At 40.1% G+C, this 27,852-nt stretch overlaps 1 protein-coding gene across 2 annotated transcripts in view; it reads right to left on the bottom strand.

The window, feature by feature from the left end:
• VAV3 (vav guanine nucleotide exchange factor 3) overlaps window positions 1-27,852 on the bottom strand; it is a 338,168-nt gene that overhangs the window by 251,550 nt on the left and 58,766 nt on the right. For both annotated transcript variants that reach the window (XM_040626968.1, XM_008704211.2), the window contains exon 2: window positions 7,806-7,922. In XM_040626968.1, the coding sequence (XP_040482902.1) occupies window positions 7,806-7,922 (117 nt within the window). The remainder of the gene's footprint in view (window positions 1-7,805; window positions 7,923-27,852) is intronic.

The following is a 27,852-nucleotide window of genomic DNA, read 5'->3' as shown; positions in this document are numbered from 1 at the left end:
AGCCCCAGAGACTCTTGAATAATTTGGGTTGAGAAACACTTTGAGAAATGTCAAACTTCTCAGGAGTGAGAGTTCAAAAAATAATTGTGAAAAGGGAGATAATATACTTATGTGCCAAGATAATTCATTCTGGTTATATACAGATATATGAAAAATGTTTCTAATTGTTGATCAATGCACATGTAGCAGCCAATACGAATCTTTCAAACCATGACAACGTGAGGTCTCTGAAGCCACCTGCACCTACGTGAAGCTCACAGGTCTTTGGGCAGGGAGGTTCTCTTGTGACCAGGAAACCCAGGTAAAAGTTCCAAGGAGATGCACAGGTTGTAGGGAACCAATTGCAGGCTCTCAAGTACTGTTGTGTTGGGATGCATGCGGTGCTTCAGAGGGCAAGCTCCCCACCACCCACAAGCACTGGAAGTAGGGATGAGAATGTGGAAATCAACCAGCATCCAGGTACGAATGCTGAGGCTAGCCTGGGCTAACAGCACAGGCTGGGCAAGAGGTCCTTGCGCCTTTGTACATGAACCCTGAGGTGTCCAAGTTAGGCTGGGAGGGGTGAAAAAGTGAAAACACACAAACTATAGGACACACCCAAGCAAACAGTCTCATAAGATGTATTATAAAGCATTACGGATGGGCCAGGAATTTGAGCTCACAATGTCAGGACGGGGCGGGGAGGTACAGCCTCTTAGTGGGAGGTATAGGCAGTTGTGAATTTCCATTACACAGACAATTTCCAAGCCTTTTTCTACATTAAGTTAACCATGTATCCCTTGGTTTTCTCAGCAAATTTATTTTTAAATGGTAATTTATTTTAAGGTGAAAAACCAAACCATCCGCTATCCTAAATCTGATGTAGCTGCTAATTTGGTTTATATCCTAGGGGGAAAAACATTTATTGAGTGTTAAGGCATCAACTGCCTTTGGGAAAAGTTTCACTGCAGATCTCTCAACTAATCTATATGCACAAAAAAACGAAGTTAAATAAATTCTTACCATAAAAACCCAGGAAAATGTTATGAATAACCACGTGTGTGCGTACACACATAGATACATGTGTATTTTAATTTTCTTAATACTTTGAGCCAGAAAGTATCAAACCAAATAAACTTTCACACACACAAAAAATACCACTAGAATCTTCTTTTTGACTTTACACATACACACATTCAGAACCCTGAATGATCTGTATCTACCCAAACTACTGGTTCCATACTGGATCTATTGGTTCATTCAATCATTTCCTGAGCAATATGCCAGGCATTTTACATACATTAACCCTGTTTTCACAATAATTCTGTATGATAGATATTATTATCCTATTTATCAATAAGGAACGGGAAGTTCAGAGGAGTGAAGTGAGAACCCAGAGGTCACACAGAATCTTGTAGCCTTTTCTGACTTCTTGGAACATTTTGTCCAAATCAACGAGTATCTCCAAGCCCTATTCATTCCCAGGTGAATGTGTTGGAGGCCTCTTTCAGTGCTTTTTTACCCTGTGGTTTTAAGGAAATCTTCAAATCCTTCTGTATGGCCCAAATACACAGATTATAGCTGGGCGCCTCAGGAGGAAGTGAGCTCCCCGTCTGCAGAGGTATGCATGTACATTTGCTTGATCCTGTAGAGCACAAACTGGAGAAGGATGTCTGATGACTTAGAGAGTCTCTTTCAAACCTGAAGATCTGATACTGCTTGGGTCCCTGGTAAGAAAGGATTTACCACAAAGCTGGGACTAAACTTCTGCTTAATTATTTACACACTGCAAAACAGAGATGTTCTAGGACTCAGTCTTCTGAGTCGTCTTCTTCTTTTCTATGTGTGATAAAAGATGTAGAGGCTACCAAATGGTCTCCAAGTTGTGTGGAACTTTGGTAATAGAAGAAGAGTTATCTACACAACCGAAATCATTTGACTGACAAAAATCAGATGAATCACTTAGTTCTCTCAACCAAAAGTGAGGAAAATCTAAGGAAAACTGACTTGAGGAAGAAAAAAGGAAGAATATATTGGCTCATGTCATGGAAAAATCCAGAGATATATGGATTTGGCTTTGGGCACAGCTTTATTCCAGCCACACATGATGCCAGCAGGATTCTCCTCAGCTCTATTTCCTCTAAACTGGGTCTGTTTTGAAACTCCACATGGTACCTAGATGGCTGTGGCTCTTCCAAGCCTCATATCAGGGAGAGATCACAACAGAACTGCCCCTGAAGATGTCTGAACACATCATCTTGGTCCCAACTAAGTGACTTTCCCCATCCCCAAACCCTTCCCTGTGGCCAAAGTGATGAGGCATTCTAATTGATTAGACCATTCAAACTACAGGACTGGGAAAGGGTGCTTTCTCAAAGGAGAGCCAGGCCCACAGAAGAAGGGAGAAAGACTGCTGTGCAGAATAAAATGGATTAACCCTATGCCCCATTAGAAAGAACAAAGTTTATTTCCTCATCTCACCCCTGCAAAGTCATTAATTCTTGCACTCAATTCAAAATCCGACCCCCATGTTTACCGCTGAATCGTAATTTTTTTAAGATTTTATGTATTTATTTGACAGCCAGACAGCCAGTGAGAGAGGGAACACAAGCGGGGGGAGTGGGAGAGGAAGAAGCAGGCTCATAGCAGAGGAGCCTGATGTGGGGCTCGATTCCAGAACGCCAGGACCATGTCCTGAGCCAAAGGCAGACGCCTAACGACTGAGCCACCCAGGCGCCCCTGAATCGTAAATAACACTAGTAATGAGAGTTGTAGTAATAGTAACAATAAGAGTAGTAACTAGGAATTATCGAGTACATACTTTAAACCTCGATACTCTGTTAAACACTTTACATACATTATTGCTCCGTCGTCAATTCATAGATGAGCAACTGAAGCTCAATGAAGTTAAATGACCTGCCCAAGACCACATACTTACAAGGAGTATAACCAGAATTCAAACCAAGATCCAACTCAGAAACCATATTCTTAACCCAAACACAAAACTACCTCTCTCTCAATAATGTTCTTCCTTGTATCTCTGACCCACCTCTAAGCCAATGCTCTGACTTCCTTTAGACATGCCTGTTGCCGGTCCTGCAACTTAACACATTGCAACTATCCTATTGCTACTAAAATCAGCTAGAACTACCTTTGGTTAGGTGGGATTCTCTTTGATTCACCTTACACTTGAAAAAAGCTTAACAATGCTTGAAACAACAGATGTGAAGTCCGCTGGTAGCAAGAAGCAGGCCCTTACGCCTCCCGAAGCAACCAAAGGAAGGAGCTGACTTCATCACTCATCTGAACAACAGCAGCAACGGGATTTCTGTTACTCACTAGAAATGGTCTCATTAAAGAAAAATCCCATGTGCTTCCGCACTGTAAATGTGCCAACAGACAGCTCAGTAGGAAACATTTCCAAACAGCAAAATCGTTAGTCGGAACATGACAATCTAAGCAGAGGAACAGAAGATCATTCACACAGCATGGAAGTGAGGAAATTTACAGATCCTGCTGCAATGTAAAAAGTATTATAATTAATTGCTAATTTTCTAGGGGAGGAAGTTGTTTATCACATTTCTTAAGCAAAGAAGACAACTAAGACAACTTTCCTTTTTTTTTTTTTTTATTGTCAGTAAGAAGATTGATTTGGCAGCTAGGAGGGGCAGAGGGAAAGGGAGAGAAAGAGAGTGAGAATCTCAAGCAGGCTCCACACCCAGTGCAGAGCGCAATGTGGGGTTCAATCTCACAACCCTGAGATCATGAATTGAGCTGAAATTAAGAGTCAGATGCTTAACCAACTGAGCCACCCAGGCACCCCACGATGGAGTTTTGATAGAAAGTCAACTTGGGTGCCTGGGTGGCTCTGTCAGCTAAGCATCCACCTTTGGCTCAGGTCATGATCCCAGGGTCCTGAGAGAGAGAGCCCCGCATTGGGTTCCCTGCTCAGTGGGGAGTCCGCTTCTCCCTCTCCCTCTGCCACTCCCCCTGCTTGTGTGCTCTAATAAAATCTTTAAAGAAAAAAAAAGTTAACCTTCTAACTTACTAAACTCATTCCCCATACCTATGTGATTTGAAAAACAAAATCAAGTTACAGAAAATGTTCAGAACTATTTTTTTTTTGATACACGAGCTTGAATTGAAATGAATATTCTCTTAACACTGGGTAAAGACCTCAATACTAGAAATTAAAAGTAATGCTGAAAGACAAAATTCTCATAAGCCCCTCTTGAGTGCCCAAAATGTGTGTGTTTTTCACTATCTCAAAAATTAAAAGAAAAACTTTTCATTTGCATTAACACATGTACGCTAAATCCTCTCTTTCTAAAGAATAATTAGATGTCAACTGACAGATCACTTATACTTTATAATTTCATGAATTCCTTTGGTCTTCCCAGGATTTTCCTAATTTCCAAAAGAAAACCTATCCATGTCAAAGCCTATGGTTCAGGGTAGACTTCTGGAACCCAGAACCAAGGGAGAACTTATACAAGATTAGGGAGTAGATTACACCACAATGGGAAAGTGAGAGGAAGGTTAGCTTAAAACTGTCTGCATGTGTACAGATGAGAATCTGTAAAACATTTATTCAGGTAGAGTTCTTAATTTCAACCGCCATTATACTGAAGGCTCATGCAATATCCTAAATCTTTCCTACCTTAAAAAAAAAAAAACTGTAATTAGATGCCAAGTCACAGATCACTTATGCTTTTTTTTTTTTAATTTCATATATTCCTTTGGTTTTCTCCTATGAGTTCATCTTTCTCCCTGTGCATTCACACAACAGCGAGACCCACACATAGATGGCAGACAAGAAAAACAAAGGGCTGGGAAGTCAGAAGGTCTGACCAGATCCAAACCAAGGGCACCTTCAAATCACTGTTAAACCTCCCCATCTCAGTTTTCTCATCTGAGAAAGGGGAAGACTTGCTTGTTTCCTTCACAAGACTATCACAAAACTCAAACGAGGTCAGCAATACGAAGTAATCTCAAAGCTTCAAAATGCTACAAAAACATTAGATACTGTTATTATAATTATTATATTCCTAGGCAAAAAGGGCCAAATATACATGAATCCTAGATTTGTTATTTGTATGAATTGAAGCAGAAAGGAGGGTATGTAGTTATAGACATTCTCTTTTTATGTTAATAGAAAATTTAAATCCCAAGGAATGAAGAGAAAAAAACTAACCTGTTTACATCCTATTAAAATTTATAGTCACAATACCAGGAATGATTTGGTCTCTACATCAACACACTGTTGACATTTTTTTTAAATGTAAAAACCAAAAATTGCATGAATTGTCCAAGTTCTGTCACTTGCAGTCCAGAATCTGTAAATAGGGACAATAATGGTACCTACATGGTGGGGTTGATATGAAGATTGAGTCAATATGTGCAAAGCAGTGGACGCTATGTGAATGTCTGCACCATGGTAGCAGTGAGAATCAGCCAGATCTGGGTTCAAACCATTGCTCCAATCTCTACCAGATGTGTGATTTGAATAGTACTTACATCTCAGAGAGCCATTGTGAGGATTAATGATCATATATGTGTGTATATATGTATGTGTGTATGTATACGTATATGTGTGTATATATGTGCACATATAGATGCAGATTGAAAACATACCAATTATCTTGAAAGTTATCAGTAAGCAGTGGGATTGATGGTTTTGTTTAGAGTAATAATGTTTAATGGTAGTAATACTGGTACAGTATGAAACAGCATCATAAATTCTCTAACTTTCAATGGCTTATTTAGGCCACATACAGTTTTGGAAGAGATATCGCACCAATCTTGGCAGTAGCAAGAATGTATGTGATTTTAGAGTGCTGAGTACAGGATCAAGTTCTCAATGACATCCCCAAGTTTAACTCTGTTTCAGACTTATCATTGCCAAAATATTTTAAGTAGACAGAAACACATTTACCCTTGAGAAGCATACAGTTTACTCCTTCACATTCAACTCTATTATCTCAACTCCTACAAAGCTTCCGTTGTGTAAGTGCACAGTGGTACTCCACTAGAACAAGGCCATGCGTTTCCAGAGCATTTAGAGGACTTCCCAGTCTTTGTCAACATCATTTCTTGCAAATCTGAATGAAAAATTAAGAGCTCCTTGAAAAGCTTTAAAAAGTCTAGGCTTTTTTTTCATTTCTCATTTCCCTATTTCATTTTCATTTTTCACTTCCCCAAAAGAGTGAAAAGAAAATCAAAAAAGACTCTTAAAATAGGGGGAGGAGTCAAAGAATAAAGAAAACATCTTTTTAAACTGTTAAGATGTTTTTTAGGGCTAACAACTTGGAGGACCATCCACCTTACCTTGAATTCTAGTTGATTCCTCTTCATCTTCGCGGCTTCACTTCATGGCCACAGACAAATAGGCTACCTACCAACCTCCCCACCAGGCTTGGTTTTCAGTTGCTTTTATTTCTTACCATGCTATCTTCCATCACTTTTTTGGACCTCAAAACTGTTAAATCACAGCTTGCCAGAGGAAAAGGGAATCTTAGTAACCACGGTCTTACACCCATTTCCTTTTGCACAGGCTTCCAAACTGACAGTCTGATGAATGAGAATACTGGTGACTTCCAGAAGATGACAGAGGGACTCTAGGTTCAAGATGCCAAGGCTTCTCTCTCCTTGGGCAGGGTGGCTTACCCATACTTGCATCAAATTTCCTATGTGTCCGTTTCAAGTTTGTGCAATTTATTCCTATGGTCAAGCAAGCCAATTCATTGCTTGGTTTTCACTTTATAACTAAAATATAATATCTTAGAAATCAAATGAAATGTCATTCTCAAACAGCCTTTTGATGAGATCCTAGCACCTGAATTACAGGAGTAAGGGCAAACTTCTCACTATCATTTAGTTTTATTTCCTGATTCTTATGTGCTTATTTTCATAATGCTATTATGTCCACAGGGGCAAAAATAAGGTCACCTTAATTACCTCTTTTATGATTTCTTACATGCAAAAAGTTTGTTTATGCTCAATCACTTCAAAATAAATGACCAGAACTTTAAAAAGAATAATTTGTCACCTATTACACACAAGTGTTTGGTATACATATAAGTAATAACAGCAAATATTAGAATAATTTACATGTGGCAAATATCATTGAAATCCAACAAGCTAACCTGTATCTGCTGAAATCCAACCAACAGGAATTACTCAACAGTCTCAAACATTTTGGATTCATGTCTTCTCCATCACCTACCCAAGTGTCAAAATAGAGAGAGAGGCAGCAGAACATTCCCAAATTCCAAAAATTAGGTGCCTTTCAGATATAGAAAAGACTGGAGGGGAAAAAAATACTGGCCCTACTATTTGTAGGATGGAAAACCATAGTGCTACCCTCCGAGGTAGCCAAAGGAAAAGCCACTTCTGGGTAAAAGACTCTCCTTGTACTGCTTTAAATAAAAAAATAATTCTAGTCCTGGGGCACCGGGGTGGCTCGGTCAGTTAAGTGTCCAACTCTTGGTTTCGGCTCAGGTCATAATCTCATGGGTGGTGAGATCAAGCCCTGCATTGGGCTCCGTACTCAGCGGGAAGTCTGCTTGAAGATTCTCTCCCTCCACCCCTCCCCTCATGCTTGCATGCTCTCTCTCTCAAATAAATAAATCTTGAAAAATAATAACAATAATTCTAGTCCCATTTGGACAGTGTTATTTGCTTTTTTGCTAAGTCACCTACGTGTGAAATTTCATTACGTAATGCAGATACCTAGACCACGTAAGTCACATGTCCTTCTTCAACAAGAAATGGTATTTGATAAAACGTTCTCCACTGAAAACACATAGAAAATGAAATGTGATTACCTTTCCAAAGTCACGAACATCAAACAGGTCAAATGCTTCAAAGAGTTCACTCTTTCTCATTCCAAAGGTCTCACAACAGGCTGTGAGGAATGTCCTTATGTTCTTCAAACAGAGAAACTGAGGAAAGGGAAACAACTATTAGTACATAGTGAATCATTCTGAACGCTCTATAACCTTTGTCCACCCAGAATATTATAAAAAAAAAAAAAAATGACAAGGGGGGAAAAAATTCAACTTTTGAGGTTGCTTTTCAATTAATCCTTTAGCATTTACTGAGTACCCGCTTAGACACAGGTGACACATCTTTGAAGAAGGTACACAAAATTTCCGTCCTCGTGAAACTTAAATTCATTTTTTTTTTTAAGATTTTATTTGACAGAGACAGCCAGTGATAGAGGGAACACAAGCAGGGGGAGTGGGAGAGGAAAAGGCAGGCTCACAGCTGAGGAGCCTGATGTGGGGCTCGATCCCAGAACCCCAGGATCACGCCCTGAGCTGAAGGCAGACGCTTAACGACTGAGCCACCCAGGCGCCCCTGAAACTTACATTCTAACACAAGAACATAGACAAGAAAAAAACTCAGCAACAAAAACACAAAAAGTAAATATTTTATTTTCATGTGGTAGTAAGTTCAATAGAAAAAAAACAAAGCCAGGAAGAGGGATCAGGAGCACTGGTGGGGTGGGGTAGGAGGCACTTAAATGGATGGTTAGAGAAGGTGTCAGCGGGAAGAGAGCAGATAAGCAGAGATCTGAAGGTGAAGGAGCAAACCATGCAGAAGTACAGGACACAGCATTCCAACTTAAAGTAGCATCCCATGCCAAAGCCCTGAGACAGAAGTATCTGAGGTGTGTCTAAGGAAGGGGCCAGTGCGGCTGGAACAGAGTGACTGACGGGCAGAAAGGTAGGAGGTGAGCTAGGAAGGTACTGGGGTCAGAAGACAACCTTGTTGGACCAGCTTTTACTCTGACCAATGCAGAAGTCATTGGAGGCTTTGAGGCAGAGGGGGGATATGTTTTACAGGGGTCTTTCAGGCTGCTGTTTTTAATATAGATGGAAAGGGGATGGATCAAAGACAGAGACAGGAAAAGCAGATAGAAGGGTAAGAGACATCTGTGGGAAGACCAGATGTTACATTTTGACTATGTTAAATTTGAGATACCCATTGAGGCAAGCAACCGGATATACAAGTCTGCGGTCCAGCGTACAAGTGTGTAGTCTAGGCATAAATTTGGGAGTCTTTGGAGTATACAGAACATTTTTAACTATGACGCTGCCTGAGAGGACTTTGGGAGAAAACAGAGGAGAGAAAAGGACCTGGGACTGAGTAATCTTAGGAGATCAGGAAAAGAGCCCACCAAGAGGCTGAGCATAAATGACTGGTGAGGAAGGGGAACAACCAGGAAAACAGGTTTTCCCTGAAGTCAAGTAAAGAAAGTGTTTCTAGAAAGAAGGAATGATAAACTGTTAGCTGCTGATGATAGATGAGATTTGACCAAGCGCTGTCCATGGAATCTGGAAGTGTGAAGGTCATGGGTACGCTTTGATAAAAGCAGGGTCCTTGTGGAGTGGGGTGCTTGGAGCAGGTTCAAGAGACAATGGGAGGAGAGGAAGTGAAGAGAATATAGAATATAGACTCTTAAGGAGTTTGCTGCAAAGGAGAACAGAGGATTGAGGAGGTAGTCAGAGACAAAGAGAAGTCAAGGAGGACCTTTCTAAAAACAATGGAAGCTGTTACAACAGGTTTTTATTTTGATGAGAATAACTCAGTAGAGAGGAGAAAGCTGGTCATGCAAGAGAGGTGAGTCAAGTCACCCGAATGAGGTCGGTGAGTAGGCAGAGGGGTGGGAGTGGGGGCTCTGCTGCTCAAGTGGATTAGTCTAACTCGGAGAGAGCATGCTCAGTTCATCAACACTAACAGGGAACAAGAGGGAAGGCAGATCAGATAACGATTTCTAAAAACAAAATTTAGTTTCAGTCTCCAAAGGCTCAGATCCACCTAAGCAAAACACACACACACACCCTGGAAGCGAGTTACTTCTTTCTGGGCACACAAGCTGCAGTAGCACACGAGACTAGTACCCTCCAATTAGCGAGAAACCCGTCAGCTAACTTGAGCATTTTTTTAAGCACTGTCAATGTTTCATTTTGTTTTGTTTTTCATATTGGTTTTTTAATTTACAGAAAGCACGTTTTACTTCCTCAGTATTTGAAACATTCAGAGTTTTCACAGACTTAACTCAGATGCAGTTTGACCCTTTACAGAAACCCTTCTCGGAGGCTTAAATATTTCAGGAAGGGTTAAAACCACAGGGGAGGCATCATAAACCCTTTTGAAGCACAAAGGCAGAAGCCAATCGGCACTTGGAGTTACCATTTGCACTTTAAAAAATTCATAGGAGACCTTTACAACACAGAATCACTCTACATATAGCTCTTCCACACAGGCTTGCTTATTTACAGATTAAAAGCCTTGCATTCTGCCAAGAGACAATAATTACTCTCTTGGGGATTATGCAACTGCTCTCTTGCAATATTTTTTACATAATTAAGTGCCCAACTCATAGCTCACCAAGGAGAAGCATAATTGCACATGCCACCCTCCGAAGATTTCTCACCAAACTCAGATTTCGCCCTGTGTAGGAAAAACTACAGTGGACCTCCACTCAAGTACTTCCTTAATGCAGGAAAGAAAGTATTTCTGAAAGTTAAAACAAAACAAACAAACAAACAAAAACTGAAATGTAGCCATTACTGCATACATACTTAATAACAGGTCTTCCCCTTACTTCTGGAAGGGACCTTAACCTTATTTGCCCCTTAACTAGTTTTCAGTTCTATTAAATTCCACAAATATTTACTGGATTTGGAAAAGGTCACTGGGATACTCTCACTTTTTTGAGGTAATCCTCAAATTTCGTCTTCCCTGTACGTATTTCTTCAGTCAACAGTTTTTGAATACTTACAACATTCCAGACACTGGAAATGCTAAAAGTGAGTAACACAAGTGGTTCTGCCACAAGCTTGTCTATTCATCTTATCGAGAGGTTTTCACAGTTATCCAAAGTGTGGCTGATTACACTAGGGTCACATTCCCCTTGATGTTCGTGGGTGCTCAGCTCTGTGCATGCACAGGAACAAAGCTGAGGGACGGAGGAGGTGGCCCCCTACCACTGCAGAAGCACTGGGCAAAGCTGGGACTGACAGCCTGCCTGCCACTCCCGAGACTTAGTTTTCATCACGCTGAGTGTGTTCTTTTTCCAGTTTCTTTTTTAAAATCTCAAACCAAAAGTTGAAAAGATAGTGCAATGAACACTCCACCTACTCAACTGGAACATACTGCCATAACTGTGATTTTTTTAAAAGACTTATTTGAGAGAGAGAGAGAGAGATCAGGGGGAGGGGCAGAAGGAGAGGGATAGAGAGAGTCTTAAGCAGACTCTGCGATGAGCACGGAGCCTGACCCCAGGCTCGACCTCAAGTCCCTGAGACCACGACCTGAGCTGAAATCAAGAGTCGGACACCACTGACAGTACCACCCAGGCGCCCCTACCTATGTGCTTTTATATGCCAACTGTTTATTTTTAAGATGTATTTTGCTGAAGTATTTGGAAGCAAGTTACAAATATCACAACACTTCACTCCTAAATAGCTCAATATACATCTCCTAGAAATAAAGATATTTTCCTACATACAATACCACTATCACACCTAAGAAAATTAACAATTCTAGGTTATCTAATATCTAGTCCATATTCAAATTTCCTCAATTGCCCACCCTATGTCTCTTTATGCTATGTCCTCCCCCAGTCTAGGATCCAATTAAATTTTATCCATTGCATTTGGTTGCTTTATTTTTGCAGTATTTTTTTTAAAGATTTTTTTTATTTATTTGACAGAGAGAGAGAGACAGCCAGCGAGAGAGGGAACACAAGAGGGGAGAGTGGGAGAGGAAGAAGCAGGCTCCCAGCGGAGGAGCCTGATGCGGGGCTCAATCCCAGAACTCCGGGATCACGCCCTGAGCTGAAGCAGACATTTAACGACTGAGCCACCCAGGCGCCCCGTATTTTTGCAGTATTTTTTAATTTAAAAATAAAAGGCAGTGGGATTTCTCAGACACTGACTTTTTGAAGAGTCCAGACAAGTTGTCTTATAGAAGGTCCCACCTTTTGCATTTGTCTTACTATTTCCATGGTATCATTAAACCTGTTCCTCCATCACTCGTATTTCCAGTGAACCAAAAGCTTAAGTACAAAATAAATGGTTCTGGCAAAAATACTTCCTACTGTGAAATTCATATTTCACAACATCTAAAGATACAAAATGTTGGGTTAAGCCATTATTATTGCTGCTAGCTTGGTCGCTTCATTAGGATATTTACTGCCACATCTATTGTTAAGGTACATGGGACATACCCTTTATGTTAATAAAAAAAAAAAATTTTTCACCATGACTTACCATCCACTAATAACCCTTGCTTTCATTATTCCACTTGGGACTACAAAACAGTGATTTTTCTGACTCTTATCATTCTTTCCATAATTATTAGCTGGTATTCTTACAAAAAGAGCTTTCACTGCCCTTCCTCCTGTCTCCTTTTTAAATTAATAACCACCACTTTTTTTCATGTTCATATTATCCCAAATTTGGCCATTTGGGGATCCCTTCAAACTGGTTCCTGTGTCCTTTTAACAGAATGCCATTTTCTTCATTTTCTTAGGTCAAGTTGTCCCAAACCCACATCATATGTTCTATTGCTCTAGTTCTGCAACCAGCCATTTCTCCAAGCAAGTCCGTTCCCACGTACGTGGTAAATGCTATTTAGAAACAAAGGTCTGAGCACCAGGCTGCTCCCAGATTACATGAGCCAGTTTTATCAAACAGACCAATAGCTCCATCCTTTGCTTAAGCAATCCGTCACAACAGAAAGAGTTAATGTAAACAAGATTGGCCTAAATGATCTCTAATGTACCACTCACAATTCTACAATTTTCTTTGTGGAATGCTTAATAAGCCACCTCTTATTTTACTCTAAGGTGAAGGAATGTTGAATTTATTGAAGATGACTGATGAACACATGAGCTTGTTTTATGCTTAGAGATGGGATTGATGTTTTGACACTATTATTTCAGTATAAGGTTTTTCTCCCCAGTTTATTCACTCTTTTAGATTAGTAGCCACGTGATAGTCCCTTTGTATCATCTGTGGTAGCTTAAAACATTCTGCCTTCAGAGATGGCTTATGACACAGCAGGACAAATATAGCGCATTATTTCATAAACAAACCTCGTGTTTGATAAGAATTATACAACTTTGCTAAAGCATTTAATTTATGAGATAACTTTAGTAGATCTTAGAATTTAGGATTCAAATTTTAAGAATCAGAATTTTAAATAACTTCAGGATTTTTTAAATAATGAATGTATCCACACAAGATAGTTACTAAAAATTAAAAGATATACAAAAGTCTAAAGAGCATTTTCTCATTTAACAAATACTATTGAGGTGCAGATTACATACTAGGTATCATCAAACTTCATAGAACATACTTCCCATTGGGTACTGCTTTCTTTAATTTATTAAACCCATGTTAATGGAACGAAACTGCCAAGAACTAGGTATTTTAAAAAAGCAAGTATGATTCAAACTGCCCTCAGAAGAGTTATCCTGGTTGAGCGAAGCATCCAGACCAGTGAAGGCACAATTACACAGCATGTGGCAACTGCCATAAAGAAAGCATTCAAGAGTGCTTTGGGAGCCCTGGAGAATCAGAGACAGCTTTCTGGAATAAGTGACAGATGAGATGAGAGCTGAAGGATAGGTTAGAGTCAGCCACAAAAACAGAAAAAGTGGTTGACATTCAGGAATGAGAAAGGAAGATGCCAGACTTGGGGTGCAAGGGAGTACCAGGTAAATGGCACAGCACGTGTATGAGCCCAAGACAAGGTATGAACCGCTGGGGGCAGTGGAAGTGGTACGGAATGGACACAACCCTCTGGGGGGCAGCAGTGAGAGTGGGGTTGGAAAGCAGAGCTGGAAAGGGGAGTGGGGTTTACAAAGGCATGCCAAAGGAATGTGGGCTTTCTCCTAGAAGACATTGTGAGGTTCAAGGGTTTTAAATAGGAGAGCTGAACACTCAGCTTCCATTTTATGAGTATTACAGTAATTTTTGAGTGTTTGCTATGTACCAGACTCTAGGCTAATGTTTACGTCCTTTAATCCTCATGACAACTCAATTAGGAAAGTTTTCATTTTCTCTTTCATGCATACTGAGTTTACTCAAGGTTATATAACTGCATTTGCCAAAGTAATAGAGTCATGATTCAAATCCAGACATTCTTGCTACAGAGCCCACATCCTTACCTACTTGTTATACTAGCTCCCTTTGGCAGTGTGCAGACTAAGCATTTTCTTTTCTCTTTATTAAGGAGATGATATGGGTTAGGTGGGCAAGACAGGACAGTTAGGAGGCTGCCATATTAGTTTAACAAAAGATTATGGTGCTCTGGACTAGGATGGTAGGAGGAGGAATTGAAAAAACTCTATGAAGTAATATGGAAAGGAAATACCCAGTAACTGATTGACTATGCATGGCATGGGTGGGGTGAGAGAGAAAAGAGAAGAATTAGGAATTACATCCCTAGCTCCGTTGTGGGCATTGCACATACAGTAAAAACACTCACTGAAAATGGTAGCTTAGCAGCTGGGGGATGGGGTGTGTGAAAAGGAGCCACAGACAGGAGACTATTAACTCTCGTCTTTGCGTCTGGAAAGACCCAGTAATGAGAGAAGAGTCTAGGCAGCATCTCAGGTATATCCAGTGATGAGTGACATTCGAACAACACGGACACCAGTCTTCAGCCACCACACTCACCCTCTCTCTGCCCCTTCAGACACACACGAGCAGCTCGCTTATTTACTACAAGTTGAATTAAAATGGTAGAAGAGCATTCAATAGATGCAGATAACCTTCAAAGAAATTTTAACACCATCAAGGTCTGACACCCTCAAATTATACAGAGCTCTCCAGATTAGATAACGTTTCATCACCAGATTGCTATCACAACAGACAAGGCTTTGCAAGGTGCAGCCTCCCACACGACCACTTCAGCGCTAGCGACGGTGATGTTCCAGAAAGGAAAACATTTAAAGGTCAGACTGCGAGAGTTCACTATAAAGCTCTGAGACGATCTTTCTCTTCTCTCTACTCCTTTTATAAGGGGTACGGTTGCCTTTTTCTCGTAAGAGCCGTTTTGACTTTTCTCAACGATATGCATACAAGCAGGATCGTTTCCCTTTTTTATTTGAAAAAGTAAGCATCTACTTCTCTAAAATTGTTAGCAAAAAATGGACTAGTTGTGTTAACTGACACTACATAACAGGAAAAAACCTCCCCAGTTTATTGTGAAATGAGCTATTTCAATCCCAACCGAGAAATGGTATGGGGGGGGGGCGGGGAAGGCTGAGGATTTCTAACAGCTTCACAGCTTGTACACTTGCGGGCTTACTGCAATTTTCACAAGGACCTCCAACAGTCAAGCTGCATGATGAAGACAGACGTTCTTCGGGTCTCATCTCTTATTTATTTATTTGATTGAGAGAGAGAGAGGGAGGGAGGGGCAAAGGGAGAAGCAGGCTCCCCGCTAAGTGTGGAGACAACTCTGGCTCAACCCCAGGACCCTGAGACCATGGCCTGAACTGAAGGCAGATGCTTCACCATCTGAGCCACCCAGGCGCCCCTCGGGGTCTCATTTCTTGATGGAATGCTCATTATCGCATTTGAAGGAGAGACTGAATTTGAGAGGTTAACATAATCTGAATTATGAGTGGCTGTTCATGAGCTGATTGACAGTTCTGAAAGGCACAGAAGAGATCATGACGAAGCCTATTTACAAACATTAAGGTACAAGAGTTTTCCTTTTTTAGCCCAAGCCTCAGCTTAAGACTTTGTCAAGCTCTGCCTCGGCCGCCTGTCATCCTAACTCCTCCTCTATTCCTTTCCCAAGGAATCAATCATCTTTTGCAGGACTAGAAGGCAGGAAGGCATGGAAGGAAAATAGTAATAAATCAAGTTTCTCTTTTATTGGGGTCTTCTATTTCTGTCCCTTTAGCCTTATCTTCTCTCTCCCTCTACATCTGCCTTTTAAAATTAAGAGAGCTAAATTCTACAGCTTTCGGAAGGAAAACAAAAGGGGGAAAGAAAAAGAATTTTTATTTGTATACGGACTTTGTCCTTTTCCCTTGTGACTCGGAGGATCCCAACTGAAGGGGTACTATCACCAGTGTTCTGTAAAGGAATCATATCTACCGACGCCTTCTGAATAATTATAAAATAATGATGCCGCACTTAGCATTAGTTCAGGAGTGCCCAGTGTCTTCAAATAATTTTCTTACTGATCCTGTTATTATAAATAAATGAAGACCCTAGAGAACATGCAGGGAAGAAGTCCAGAAAGGGAGGGGAGTTGTTTTCCTAGCTCCGTCACTAAACCAAAACTCCCCTGTTTTCAATAAACTAAAAGCCATGTTGATTGCTGTCCAGGCTGCAAAGCATTTTTAAGGGATAAAAAAAAAATTAATCATAAATATAGTCATTTAATAACATTTGAAGTTGCAGGTTTTTTTCCATTTTCTTTAATGATTAAAACTTTTATGGGTCATATGTAACTTTATGAAAGTGATCAAGCCCCAAAATGTAGCTCTAATTGTGAGAACACACGCACCCAAATAGTCTGCAGCACTCTGGCTCACACCTGTGATAATACCCATCTTGACTATATCTGTTCTCCCAACTACTGCCACATGAAAAACATTTGAAAGTAGAGACTACCTTTATTTCACCTGTGTATCCACACAGCTTTTATAACAGACAAGTGGTTTTAATAAATAATCAACAATTGATGATGCAGTTTGTGTGTTTAAAAGATAAATGGCAACCGCTCCTTGGTAGCCAGGGAACTCCTGGGGAAATTTTACATTCAATTGTCATCATCTCCTCTGACAGGTTAGTGTGTCGATAGGTATTCTTTATTAAATTACCCCCAAGAACTTTTTTAGAATTTGGTGATGTTAAGAATTACAAGTAAAATAAAGATTTTAAATCATTAAGCAGTTACATTCTTGAGCGTCATTTCTAGTCTGGGTTGCCAGCCTCCGGTGTATATTCAGTGGTAGCCTGCTAACAGAGTTTCAGGACTCCTGGCCAGCTGTCACCATCATACACACGAGCCCTTTGCTGCTTTCAACAGCCCTTGTCCTCACAAGAGGGAGCACTGTACCCCTCTCTCTTGACAACAATTTAGGCCCTTGGTTGCAAAGGTTATCTGTCAACCTCAGCATTAGCCCTTGGACCCAGAGAAGGTTAACAAACAGCATTCAATTCTCCGTATGTGTTTCTAGTCTACACTGAGAAACTGCGCACCTGGGAAGTCCAGAGGTCAAAATTAGCCTGAAACATCTATTTTACTAAGTTCATGAACCTGCTACTGAAAGCACTGTATGTCAAAGCCTTTAATGAGAAAAAGTCACACTCAACCCTATTGTTATCTGGAATACAGCTAGCCCAAAGCACACTAACAATGGCCCAGTCTCCATTCTAGAGAAGACTTGCTTGTGGGGTTCCCTGTGAGAGGTATGCAAAGAAGGCATTTCTTTTTGCACAGACCGTTAAGAGATAGTAGAACGCAGTAGCTACAAGTCAGGATTTTGACTAGTAACAATGTAGCTCCAGCAGCAGGGACGGTCATACTCACAGCAGAATGGAAGTAGTCATAGTAACAGTTTAGCAACAGCAGTGAGAGAGTAACCATCGGAGTAGCATGGGAGTCCTAGTAGTAACAGCTTAGCAACAGCAGCAGTGCTAGTTTCCTGGCGGGATGCAAGCAGTGGGAGTAGGCAGAGTGGCAGTGATGGTGGCATCAGCTGCGCAGGCAGTCGTTGGACATGAAAACCAGAGTGTCCTGCGCCCTTATCTAGGTGAGAAATGGACTGTCCTCCCAGGGTAGAGCACGCTTGGATCAGCATACCGGCCAAGAAGGCCACTCCCCGTGGCGCAGGAATGAGAATCCTGTGACCCTGTTATCCAGAAGGAGCGGAGCTGTGATGATTCTTCATTAGAGACAACATTCAAAACAAGGAAAAAGCTTATGGACACAAATCTGTGTTGCTTTGAGGTGAGCCCTACAAATCCACGGTCCAGATAACAAGAATGAAACTTAGTGTGCTTGCGTCTGATGTAAAAGGAAAAGAGCTGTATACAAAACCAAGTAAGTCTGACTGCAGGCAACCCTGCCTCCTACACTTCCCTCCCCTACAAAAAGCCACCTTAGAACGCAGCCACAGAGGCCCTCACATGTCCCTGAGGAGTCCCCACCTTCTCCATCCTTTGCTGCTTAGCCCCCTATGGCCAGGATGCTACCCCTTCCACCTTACCTCACTCCGTGGTACAGCCAGAGCAGGATTTGAGTAGCAGGAGATCGAGAAGGGGAGTAAAGAACAGAGGGGAAGGTAAACCCCGAGTCTCTCCCTCCTCATTTAATCTGCCCTTGATGCTATGGGGTAGGTACTCTTACAATGAGGCAACTGAGGCACTGAGCCCTAAGTCACATGGCTGGTAAGCGGTGGAGCAAGGTTTCGAACCTTGCCTCCAAAGTGCAAAGTCCATGCCTTCCACACCCCCGACGTTCTACCTCCTCCCGGGCAGATACCGCCCCGAGCAAGGGGGCTGGGGGCCCAGCTCCTGCCCTCCAGGGCATGAGGGGAGAAATACAAAGGAGCAGAAAGCATCTCGATTCCAGCGTAATAAAGAGAGGCAAGCACCAGGTTTAGTGGGAGCACACAGGAAGAACACCCATCTGATCAAGGGGGTTAGGGTACGATTCACTCCTCCAAGGAAGTGGTCCAAGAACGAACAAAAGGTCATGATAAATGGAATCTGGTGATAAGCAAAGGCCTAGCTTTGGGGAGGAAATGCAGTAGTTCACGTGGCCTCCATAGCCAGTGCAGAGAAGAGAGCATAAGAGATGAAGGGCTGGACAACTAGGCAGGGACCAGATCCCAAGTGGGCTCAGGATTCACTTCTCAGAGAGCACAAGGCAATGCATCACGATAATACTTATGACTCCACAAACAACAGCAAGTGATAAACGTGTATGTCCCACCTGTGACACTAAGCACTTTCCATGGAGTATCTCAGGTACTCCATACATCAACCCTATGAGGAAGACACTATTATTATACTCTATCCATGAGGAATGGAGACACAGTAAATAACCCAAGGTCAAGGGTAGAGCCAAACCCACCCCCTGCCAGCACGCTCCCCTAGCAAGTTATGCTGCATCCTTGAGCAGGGGGTAGTGCGGGGAGGCAATGACGGGCTCTATAGAAGCAGTAAGACCAGACTTCAGGCACCTGCCATAGCTTAAGCAAACCTGGGGTCTGCCAGGTTTTCTGCCAAGAAATTTCAACTTCAGAAAAAAGATGCATTAAAAAAAAATAAAAAGTTGCATCTTGGAGGGAAAAGCCAATTCTCTAAAAATAACCAACAATAACAAAATGTTTCGATTTCCATTCAGTTCGGCATAATACTTAGCTCCAGACCATACAACCTACCTTCCCCTCTTTCTTCCCTCACCTACGAAAGAGAACATACCTTACTTTATCTCTTAATGCCTGCCAGTAGGCTTCTTCTACACATAGTTACATACATTCTGTATAACTTTGAACAAATTCGAAATGACTGAATAGCTTTGGAACAAAATTATTCTCCTATAGATAAAACATTTTTTGTGCCAAATTACATTCTATTTTCTCCCCACATTTCTAACCTAATTGTTATTCTATCTGCACCCACACTCTTCCCAATTTAGTATCACTCCAAATTGTATGCAAATTATACTTCTCACTTTTGATTTTACTACCTAAGAGATTTCTTTATGATTTATGCTCCAGGTTTTAGCTCTGCCCACTCTTTCTCAAGTTACTTTATTAAAACAAGTTGTAGTTTTTTCAAATTAAATACAAGTACACTGGGTCTGCACTAATAGCACTAATACAAAATCTGAACTAAAGATCAGATTTATACCTGACCTATATCGTATCATATTCTCCATATGTTTATGTATACATGTGCATACACACAACTTTGTTAATACCACTACTTCTATACGATATTTCCTTCTGAAATTTTAACCAAGTAGAATACATAACCAAGTAGAAATACATTCTAATTGAGTATAGAAAATGCTCCTTGTTCTCTTCCCCCCACCCTCTTCTTAGACTTCCAATAAACTCTGCCATCTTTATAACCAGGAGATCTGTACTCTGTTTAGAAAACCTGCAAACCAGGGGTGCTTGGGTGGCTCAGCTGGTTAAGTGTCCAATTCTTGATTTTGGTTCAGCTCATGGATCTCAGGGTCATGAGATTGAGCTCCACATCAGGCTCCTCGTTGGGCAGGAAGCTTGCTTATGATTCTCTCTCTCCCTCTGCCCACCCCTACCTGTCCACTGCTTGTGTTCTCCTTGTCTAAAATAATAATTACTAACAATATCTGTTTAAAATGTATATACGTAAAAAAAACCTGCTAACCAATCACCAATACCTCTCACCACATTGTCACCACACCTGTCTCAAACTCAATATCATATCAACAGTGTTTTATTACTAACGGCAATAGAAAAATCTAAAAGAAAAAAAATAAGTGGATGTATCAACCCAAGTTCTGTTAACTCCTATAATCAGATACCCGGAGTCCTCCCTTTCAATCAAGTTTCCCAGTGAACTTACTTCCAGTGAATTAAATGTTTCATCCTTTTAAACATTTTTTAGTGTAGCTGACACACAATGTTACATTTGTTTCACATGTACAACACAGTGATTCAACTTCTCTGTTATGTTCACAAGTGTAGCTCCCGTCTGTCACCATACAGTATTATTACAATAGTCACTGACTGTATTACCCATGTTCTTTTAATCCTGTAACTTACTCATTTCCTACTGGAAGCCTGTATCTCCCAATCCCCTTCACCCATTTTGTCCATCCCTCCCCTCTGGAAACCATCAGTTTGTTCTTTGTATTTATAAGTCTGATTCTGTTTTTTTAGTTTTTAGATTCCACACAAGTGAAATCCTATAGTATTTGACTCTCTCAGCCTGACTTATTTCACTTAGCATTATACCCTCTAGATCCATTCAGGTTGTTGCAAATGGCAAGATTTCATTCTTTTTTATGGCTGAATGATATTCCACTGTGCGTGTGTGTGCACGCGCACGTATGTGTGTGTGTATACACACACACACACACACACACCAATCTTCTTTATCCGTTCAACTATCAATGGACACTTAGTTTGCTTCCATATCTTAGCTATTGTAAACAACACTGAAATAAACACAGGGGTCCATATCTCTTTTAAGATTAGTGCTTTCCTTTTCTTTGAATAAATAACAAGTAGTGGAATTATTGGATCATATGGTATTTCTATTTTTAATGTTTTGAGAAACCTCCATACGGTTTTCCACAGTGGCTGCACCAATTTACATTCCCAGCAATGCACAATAGTTCTTTTTTTTCGTCCATATCCTCACCAGCTCTTGTTGTTTCTTATATATATATATATATTTAAAAGATTTTGTCAGAGAAAGAGACCAAGCACAAGCAGGGGGAGTGGCAGGCAGAGGAAGAAGCAGTCTCCCTGCAGAGCAAGGAACCCAATGTGGGATTCAATCCCAGGGATCATTACTGGAGCCGAGGTCTTAACCAATGGAGCCACCCAGGCATTCCCCCTATGTCTTTTTGATACTAGCCATTTTGACCGGTGTGAGGTGACCTCTCAGTGTGGTTTTGATTTGCATTTCCCTGACTAGTACTGTTGAGCATCTTTTTCAAGTGTTTGTTGGCCATCTGTAGGTCTTCTTTGGAAAAACATCTATTTCAGTCCTCTGCCCATTTTTTAATTGGATTATTTGTGGGGTTTCGGTGTAGGGTTGTAGAAGTTCTTTATGCATTTTGGATATTAACCCCTTACTGGATGTATCATTTGCTATATCCTCTCCCATTCAGTAGGTTGATGGTTTCCTATGCTGTGCAGAAACTTTTTATTTTCATGTAATCCTGATAGTTTAATTTTGCTTGTTTCTCTTGCCTTGAGACATAACTAGAAAAATGCTGCTACAGCCAATGTCAGACCACTTATGTTCTCTTCCAGGATTCTTATGGGTTTAGGTCTTACATTTAGGTCTTTAATCCACTTGGAGTTTATTTTTGTATATGGTGTAAGAGCAGTGCAGATTCACTCTTTCGCATGTTGGTGTCCAGTTTCCCCAGCACAATTTGTTGAAGAGACGGTCTTTCCCCAATGTATACTCTTGCCTTCTTCGTCATAGATTGACCACATAAGCATGGGTTTATCCTATTCCATTGATCTATGTCTATTTTTGTGCCAGTATCATACTGTTTGATGTTCAGCTTTGTTGCCTATCTTGAAATCTGGAATTATGATACTTCCAAGCTTTGTTTTTCTTTCTCAGGATTACTTTGGCTATTAGGGAGTCTTTATGGTTCCACACAAATCTTAGTATTTGTTCTAGTTCTGTGAAAAATGCTATTGGCATTTTGATAGTAATAAAGAAAAAATAGGCAATCCCTAGACCTAATACCTTTATTCCTGCAGTCTCCAAATCTGTACCCATCTCAGCCTTTTTTCCAAAGATTGAATACACTTTTAGATCATACGTTTCTTGAACAGACTGTACTTGATCATTCTAGAACTCTCTGTATTAGATCATTCTAAATGTATCTTGTTGCTAGGTATATAATTACAGGCTATTTCTTCAGCAGTACTTACCTATTACCACTGTAGTCCTATAAGGTAGATGTGGAGGTTTTTGTGAGGGTTTTTAATTTTGTTTATCTAATTACTGATTCAATACTGTGTTAGAGGATTTTTACACTAATTTGCAAATGTAGTTCCCTCTGCCTAGAATGGCATTTCTGTAGGAAGACCACTGTCCTGATTTATCATGGATGCTCTCTAAGCTCTTTGTCCTACTGCAATTATTGGTAGTGTCCCTTTCATAAAAAGTTCTTGTGTAATAGACTACATAGTTATTCTTCCTTTCTTTTTCCTCTCCTTAGAATACTTCTTATCCTTCAGCACACCAGATCAAATTACACTTCTCTATTAAGCTTTCCTTGACAACTCAGAATAAGGCTGGTCATTCTTTCTCAGAAGTTATACCATTTTAATCATGTCATCATAAAAATGTACCATATTTTATAGCAACAGAATTTTTTATTTTTTTATGTCCTGAATAGAGCCTAACACAAGGCAAGTGCTACAAACATAACTATATACACAAACATGTATACATGTACACATACGTACACATACTATACATACTGGATACACAGCGGAATAACTAGGAACAACCAACCTGGATGCAAGTCGTGACTCCGCCATCAAGAATTGTGTGGCTATAAAGAAGTGTAGGGGTTAAGAATGGATTCAGGGGTCACATAGGCTTAGCTCAAATCACCCACCCACCGGCTAAGTAAACTTAGGAAGTTTACTTGACTTCTAAGCCCCAAACTATAAAATGTAGAGAATTCTATCTTCTTCCATAGGATAGTACTCAGTCTAGTGAAATTATGCACGTGAAGCAGAATTTTAGTACAAAGTGTTCACTAGATGTGGCTTATTGTTATTTATTGGCAAGTGATACACCAATGAAATAAAATACATTCCTAATTTTATGTGATTACTATGTCATAATGGAATGCCATTGTTGCTGGAATTGTCATGGCAATCATTTAACCCATGTGAGTCTTGGTTTCTCCATTTTAGAATGGGAATAATCCTATTTCCCTAACAGGTCTGTTGTACTAGTTGAGATCATCTATGAGAAATTCAAGTTCCATTATTCATTTTATTCACTAAGCACTGGCTGAGGGCCTACTAAGTGCTAGGCACCTTGTTAAACAGGCTGATTCCAAAGATACAAGATGGGTACAAGGATAGATGCCAAAGATACAGGACAAGACAGACAAACCCCTTATGTCAGGAAGTTCCAGGATCAGCATATAACCTTAAGGACTTATAGACATGCAACGATTATTACTATTCTCTTCACTTTCCTGTAAACTTTCTGATTTTTCTTGTTCTTTCCAACTTTATCTTACTATCTGAATTTGGGCCATATTTAAAATGTTACATACCTTATGTAGGCGGAAAAAAGTCAAAATTAACATCAAAAGGAGATAAACTACTATGTATCTATTAAGACTGTAATAAATCCACTAATATGCTTTCATTAAAAATTACAGGAATTCTATGAAATTATTTCGTAAGTAAATATTTCTCCCTGAATTTCTACAAATCAAGTATTAGGCTTGCTTAGGTTATAATCCATTCTCTCAAGTCCAAAGACGACAATGATAGCCTTTTCTTAGCCTAGATTTTCCCCCATTTCTGTACCCACTGAAGAATAAATTCTTTTCTCCAGCTTCACTCAGATATGTTGATACATAACATTGTGTAAGTTAAAGATGTATAATTTGATACACCATTAAAAATGATTACCATCATAGCATTAGCCAACACTTCCATTACATCACATAATTTCAATTTGTTTTTTGTCCTATACCCATTTCAAATACCAGCATTAGTATTTCAATATTAGCTTTATTTGTCTCTTTTTCCCCAGATACCTATTTGTATAAGGTTTAGGATTAGCTAGGTGCTATCTGGCCTCTAGACCTTGGCTAATATAAAGATCTTCGAGATGATTCCAGATGGAAACAACTGAAATAGTTCAACCAAAACCAGGAAGTGCAACAATAAAAAAATGGATTTACAGTGAAAAACTTGTTTGAAGTTACTAAAGCTCAAGTATCATTCTACAAAGCAAATACTCATAAATCAGAGGTCTATAGAGTCACTAAACATTTTCATTTTAGCACCAGAATTTCATTTTGGGACTTATTTTGTGATCAAGATTCTAAAAAAATTTTTTTAATGATTTTCTGTTAATAGTGCATTAGACCAAATGTTAAATATTTCCTCCTTTTTAAAGTCTAACTTTTAGAGGTCTAGGAAACTGTATTCCCAGGACTACTCATCTCCGACTTCATAATAAACATCACAGGGTAAAAGAGTTTGCCTCTGTAATCTACTTTTGCAGAATCCATGTGTTCTTTTGAGCAAGGTTACATGGAACCTATTTTTAAAAGATCATGCACCAAATATGGCATTGTTCTTACTCATCACATCCAACTTTTTTCTAGGTAGGCTGCTACCTTCATTAATATCTCCACAAGATCACAATATAAGAAAACTTCTATAGGAGGTGAGCGTCAAAGCCGCCTCCATGCAAGAACAGCACATCATGATAAAAGAAAGTCTCCTGACAAGTAAAGGTAAGTTTCACCAAAGCCAGTGAAGGTGTGTGCAGAATACCGATTTGGGCTGCAACAATCTAATGGCTGCCATGGCCCTTCCTCAAAAGCACTCTTATAGTCAAATTATTTTCCATAATTAACCATAAACGGACATTCCTTAGCATTTCAGGCTGGAATATTCGCTAATGCCCACATCCCAAGTAATGGCATATTAAATGCTTATTCCTTTAAATTTTCACACATAGATAACTTGCAGGGAAAAAAAAAAAATCTCAGTTCTCACCGCGCAGAGTGAATTTGAAAAACTAGATAAAAATGCCATTTTCAGTACTCAAGAAAAGTACAGGAGAAAAAAATTTAAGAAGGCACCAATTTTTGTTAAGGAAAAAAATATAAGTCATTTTTCTTACGTGCAGAAAATTTCAGTAGAGGTTCTTAGACATCCCAATAAAAACAAGCCAAAATCTCATAAGAAAAGTGATACAATCTCATTGCACAAGAAATTTCATTATGATGAACTTAAATGTTTAGAAAAATAAAGTTACTCCTAAATCTTGCTGGGCAACCCACAAAAAATGAGGCTGAGAGAACAGAGAGATTAAGGAGGGGAAGGGGTAAAAATCTGGTTTTATTCCTCTCTACATAATTAAAAATTACAGACAATAAGTGCTTTTGTAGTAAAGCATAATTTTACTGGCAGATGTCAAATACTACAGTGTTTCACCTGTAAACTACGGAACAGTGGCTGAAAGACATCTTAAGCTTCAAACAATTTGCTCACAATTTAATGCAATTATCAAATGTATCTTCTCAAACATCTTCTCCACGGAGGTACCCACGATGGCAAGAGAACATAAACTATCTCTGGTGTCCTGGTTGCCTGAAGTTGCCCAGTTCACCACACGCTTAGAATTTCCTTCTCATGTGTAAACTTTGCCTTCTAGCCCATTAGATATTATGCTTAATCTAAAAGGTGTTGTAAACTATTTACCAATGATTCAAGTCCCTCTCCCCTCTATGGCCCAAACCTCCCATAATGTCTGCAACCACCAATCCGAGTGCCTAACGTGAGAGGCTGGGAGAGCGAAGAGAAACCAAGAGGAAGGGACCGACTGTCTCAGTTTGAGAAGTAGAGAATGAAAGAATTGGGGAAGCAGGAGGGAACTGGGGGCCACCATGGCTGGGAGAATATATTCCTCAAAGGCTTTGGAGACTTCTTATGGAAGCACTGGACTCTTACCTACAGGATGAAAAGAAGGCAGCTAGAGCCAACCTGACTTCCTCAAAGGTGAAGAAAATCACCATGAACATCTGGATTCTACTTATAAAAGTGTTCCTTCACACCACTTGTCTTTGGAAAAATAATGCAAAAATGTGAGTAACAATAATTAGAACATTTATACAGGTCTTACTACGTGCTAGGCACTATTCTAAGCATAAGTGGGTGTACACACACACACACACACACACACAAAGTGACTCACAAAAATCCTTGAGGAAACTATCCCCACTTTACAGAGGAGGAAACAGAGGCAGGGAACAGAGGCAATTCTTGCCGGACATCATACAGCTACTAAGTGGAGAGGAGAGGCAGGGATTCAAACTGAAGCCTATGCTTCATAGCTACCATTCTACCCACCATGTTATGCTTCTAGATATTCTAATGACAGAGAAGAGGAAATTTTAGGTGACTGGCTCCTTCACTGATTTCTGTACACTTTTGAAAGATTTATAATAAAAATCTTATGTTTACATTAGGAATCTCACTTGACCATGTGTCCTCCTTCCTCAAAGATCAATCACATATAGATTTTGCATACTTCTGCACAACTGGTACACTTTATGTCTAGTCAACATGAACCACACTGGAATACCAAAATGCTTTATTGTTACTGTGCATATGAAGCTCATAGGAATTTACCCATGAAGCAATTGGCAGTGACACCAGGAAACCGTTGTTGTATCAATGGGTATTTAGTGAGGTGAGACCAAAAAAGTCATGCATCTGCTCCAATGGGGCTCCATTTTACCCAGGACTCCATGTGTAAAGTGACTCCCCCTACCAGAGAGGGTGCTATACACCTCCCCCCAAGGCCGCAGATATGCAAGACTGATTCCACCAGAACAACACAGACCTACAACATTCAATTCGGGGAGCCAGAGAGCTGCAGAACCACAAAGCCATTTCTGTAAAACATTAGTAAGGCAACCTGCATTTGGCAGAACATTCTGGACATAAATCAAGTGTTAAGAATCTTATCAACTGACATGCATAGAACTGGGTGTGAGCATGTGAACACATAACACATGCATATATATGTTTATACATGTGTGGAACGATATACAATAAATTCAGTAATGACTATCTTTGGGTAGTGAGAGTTCATCTTATTTCTACTTTCTTCGTAAGTAGAAATTACTTTTATAAACAGATACGTCCTTCATCTACAAGTATGAAAAATAAAGCTGTGTTAACTTTGAAAAAATAAATACATGAGAAAAAATGACATGAGAAAATGATATCTCCCACCATGCCCAGTACCCTTCTCAGTGAAGCGTGGTTTCTCTACCCTACACACCGAGCCTGGTAGACAAGAATCTCTACAAGTGCGCTGTTACTTAATATACCAGTTTACCTGAATAACAAAGATC

The sequence above is a fragment of the Ursus maritimus genome, unplaced genomic scaffold (assembly GCF_017311325.1).
Source record: "Ursus maritimus isolate PB19 unplaced genomic scaffold, ASM1731132v1 scaffold_12, whole genome shotgun sequence".
NCBI lineage: Eukaryota > Metazoa > Chordata > Mammalia > Carnivora > Ursidae > Ursus > Ursus maritimus.
Note: the sequence above shows the minus strand (reverse complement) of the source record. Positions and strands in the feature narration are given on the sequence as shown.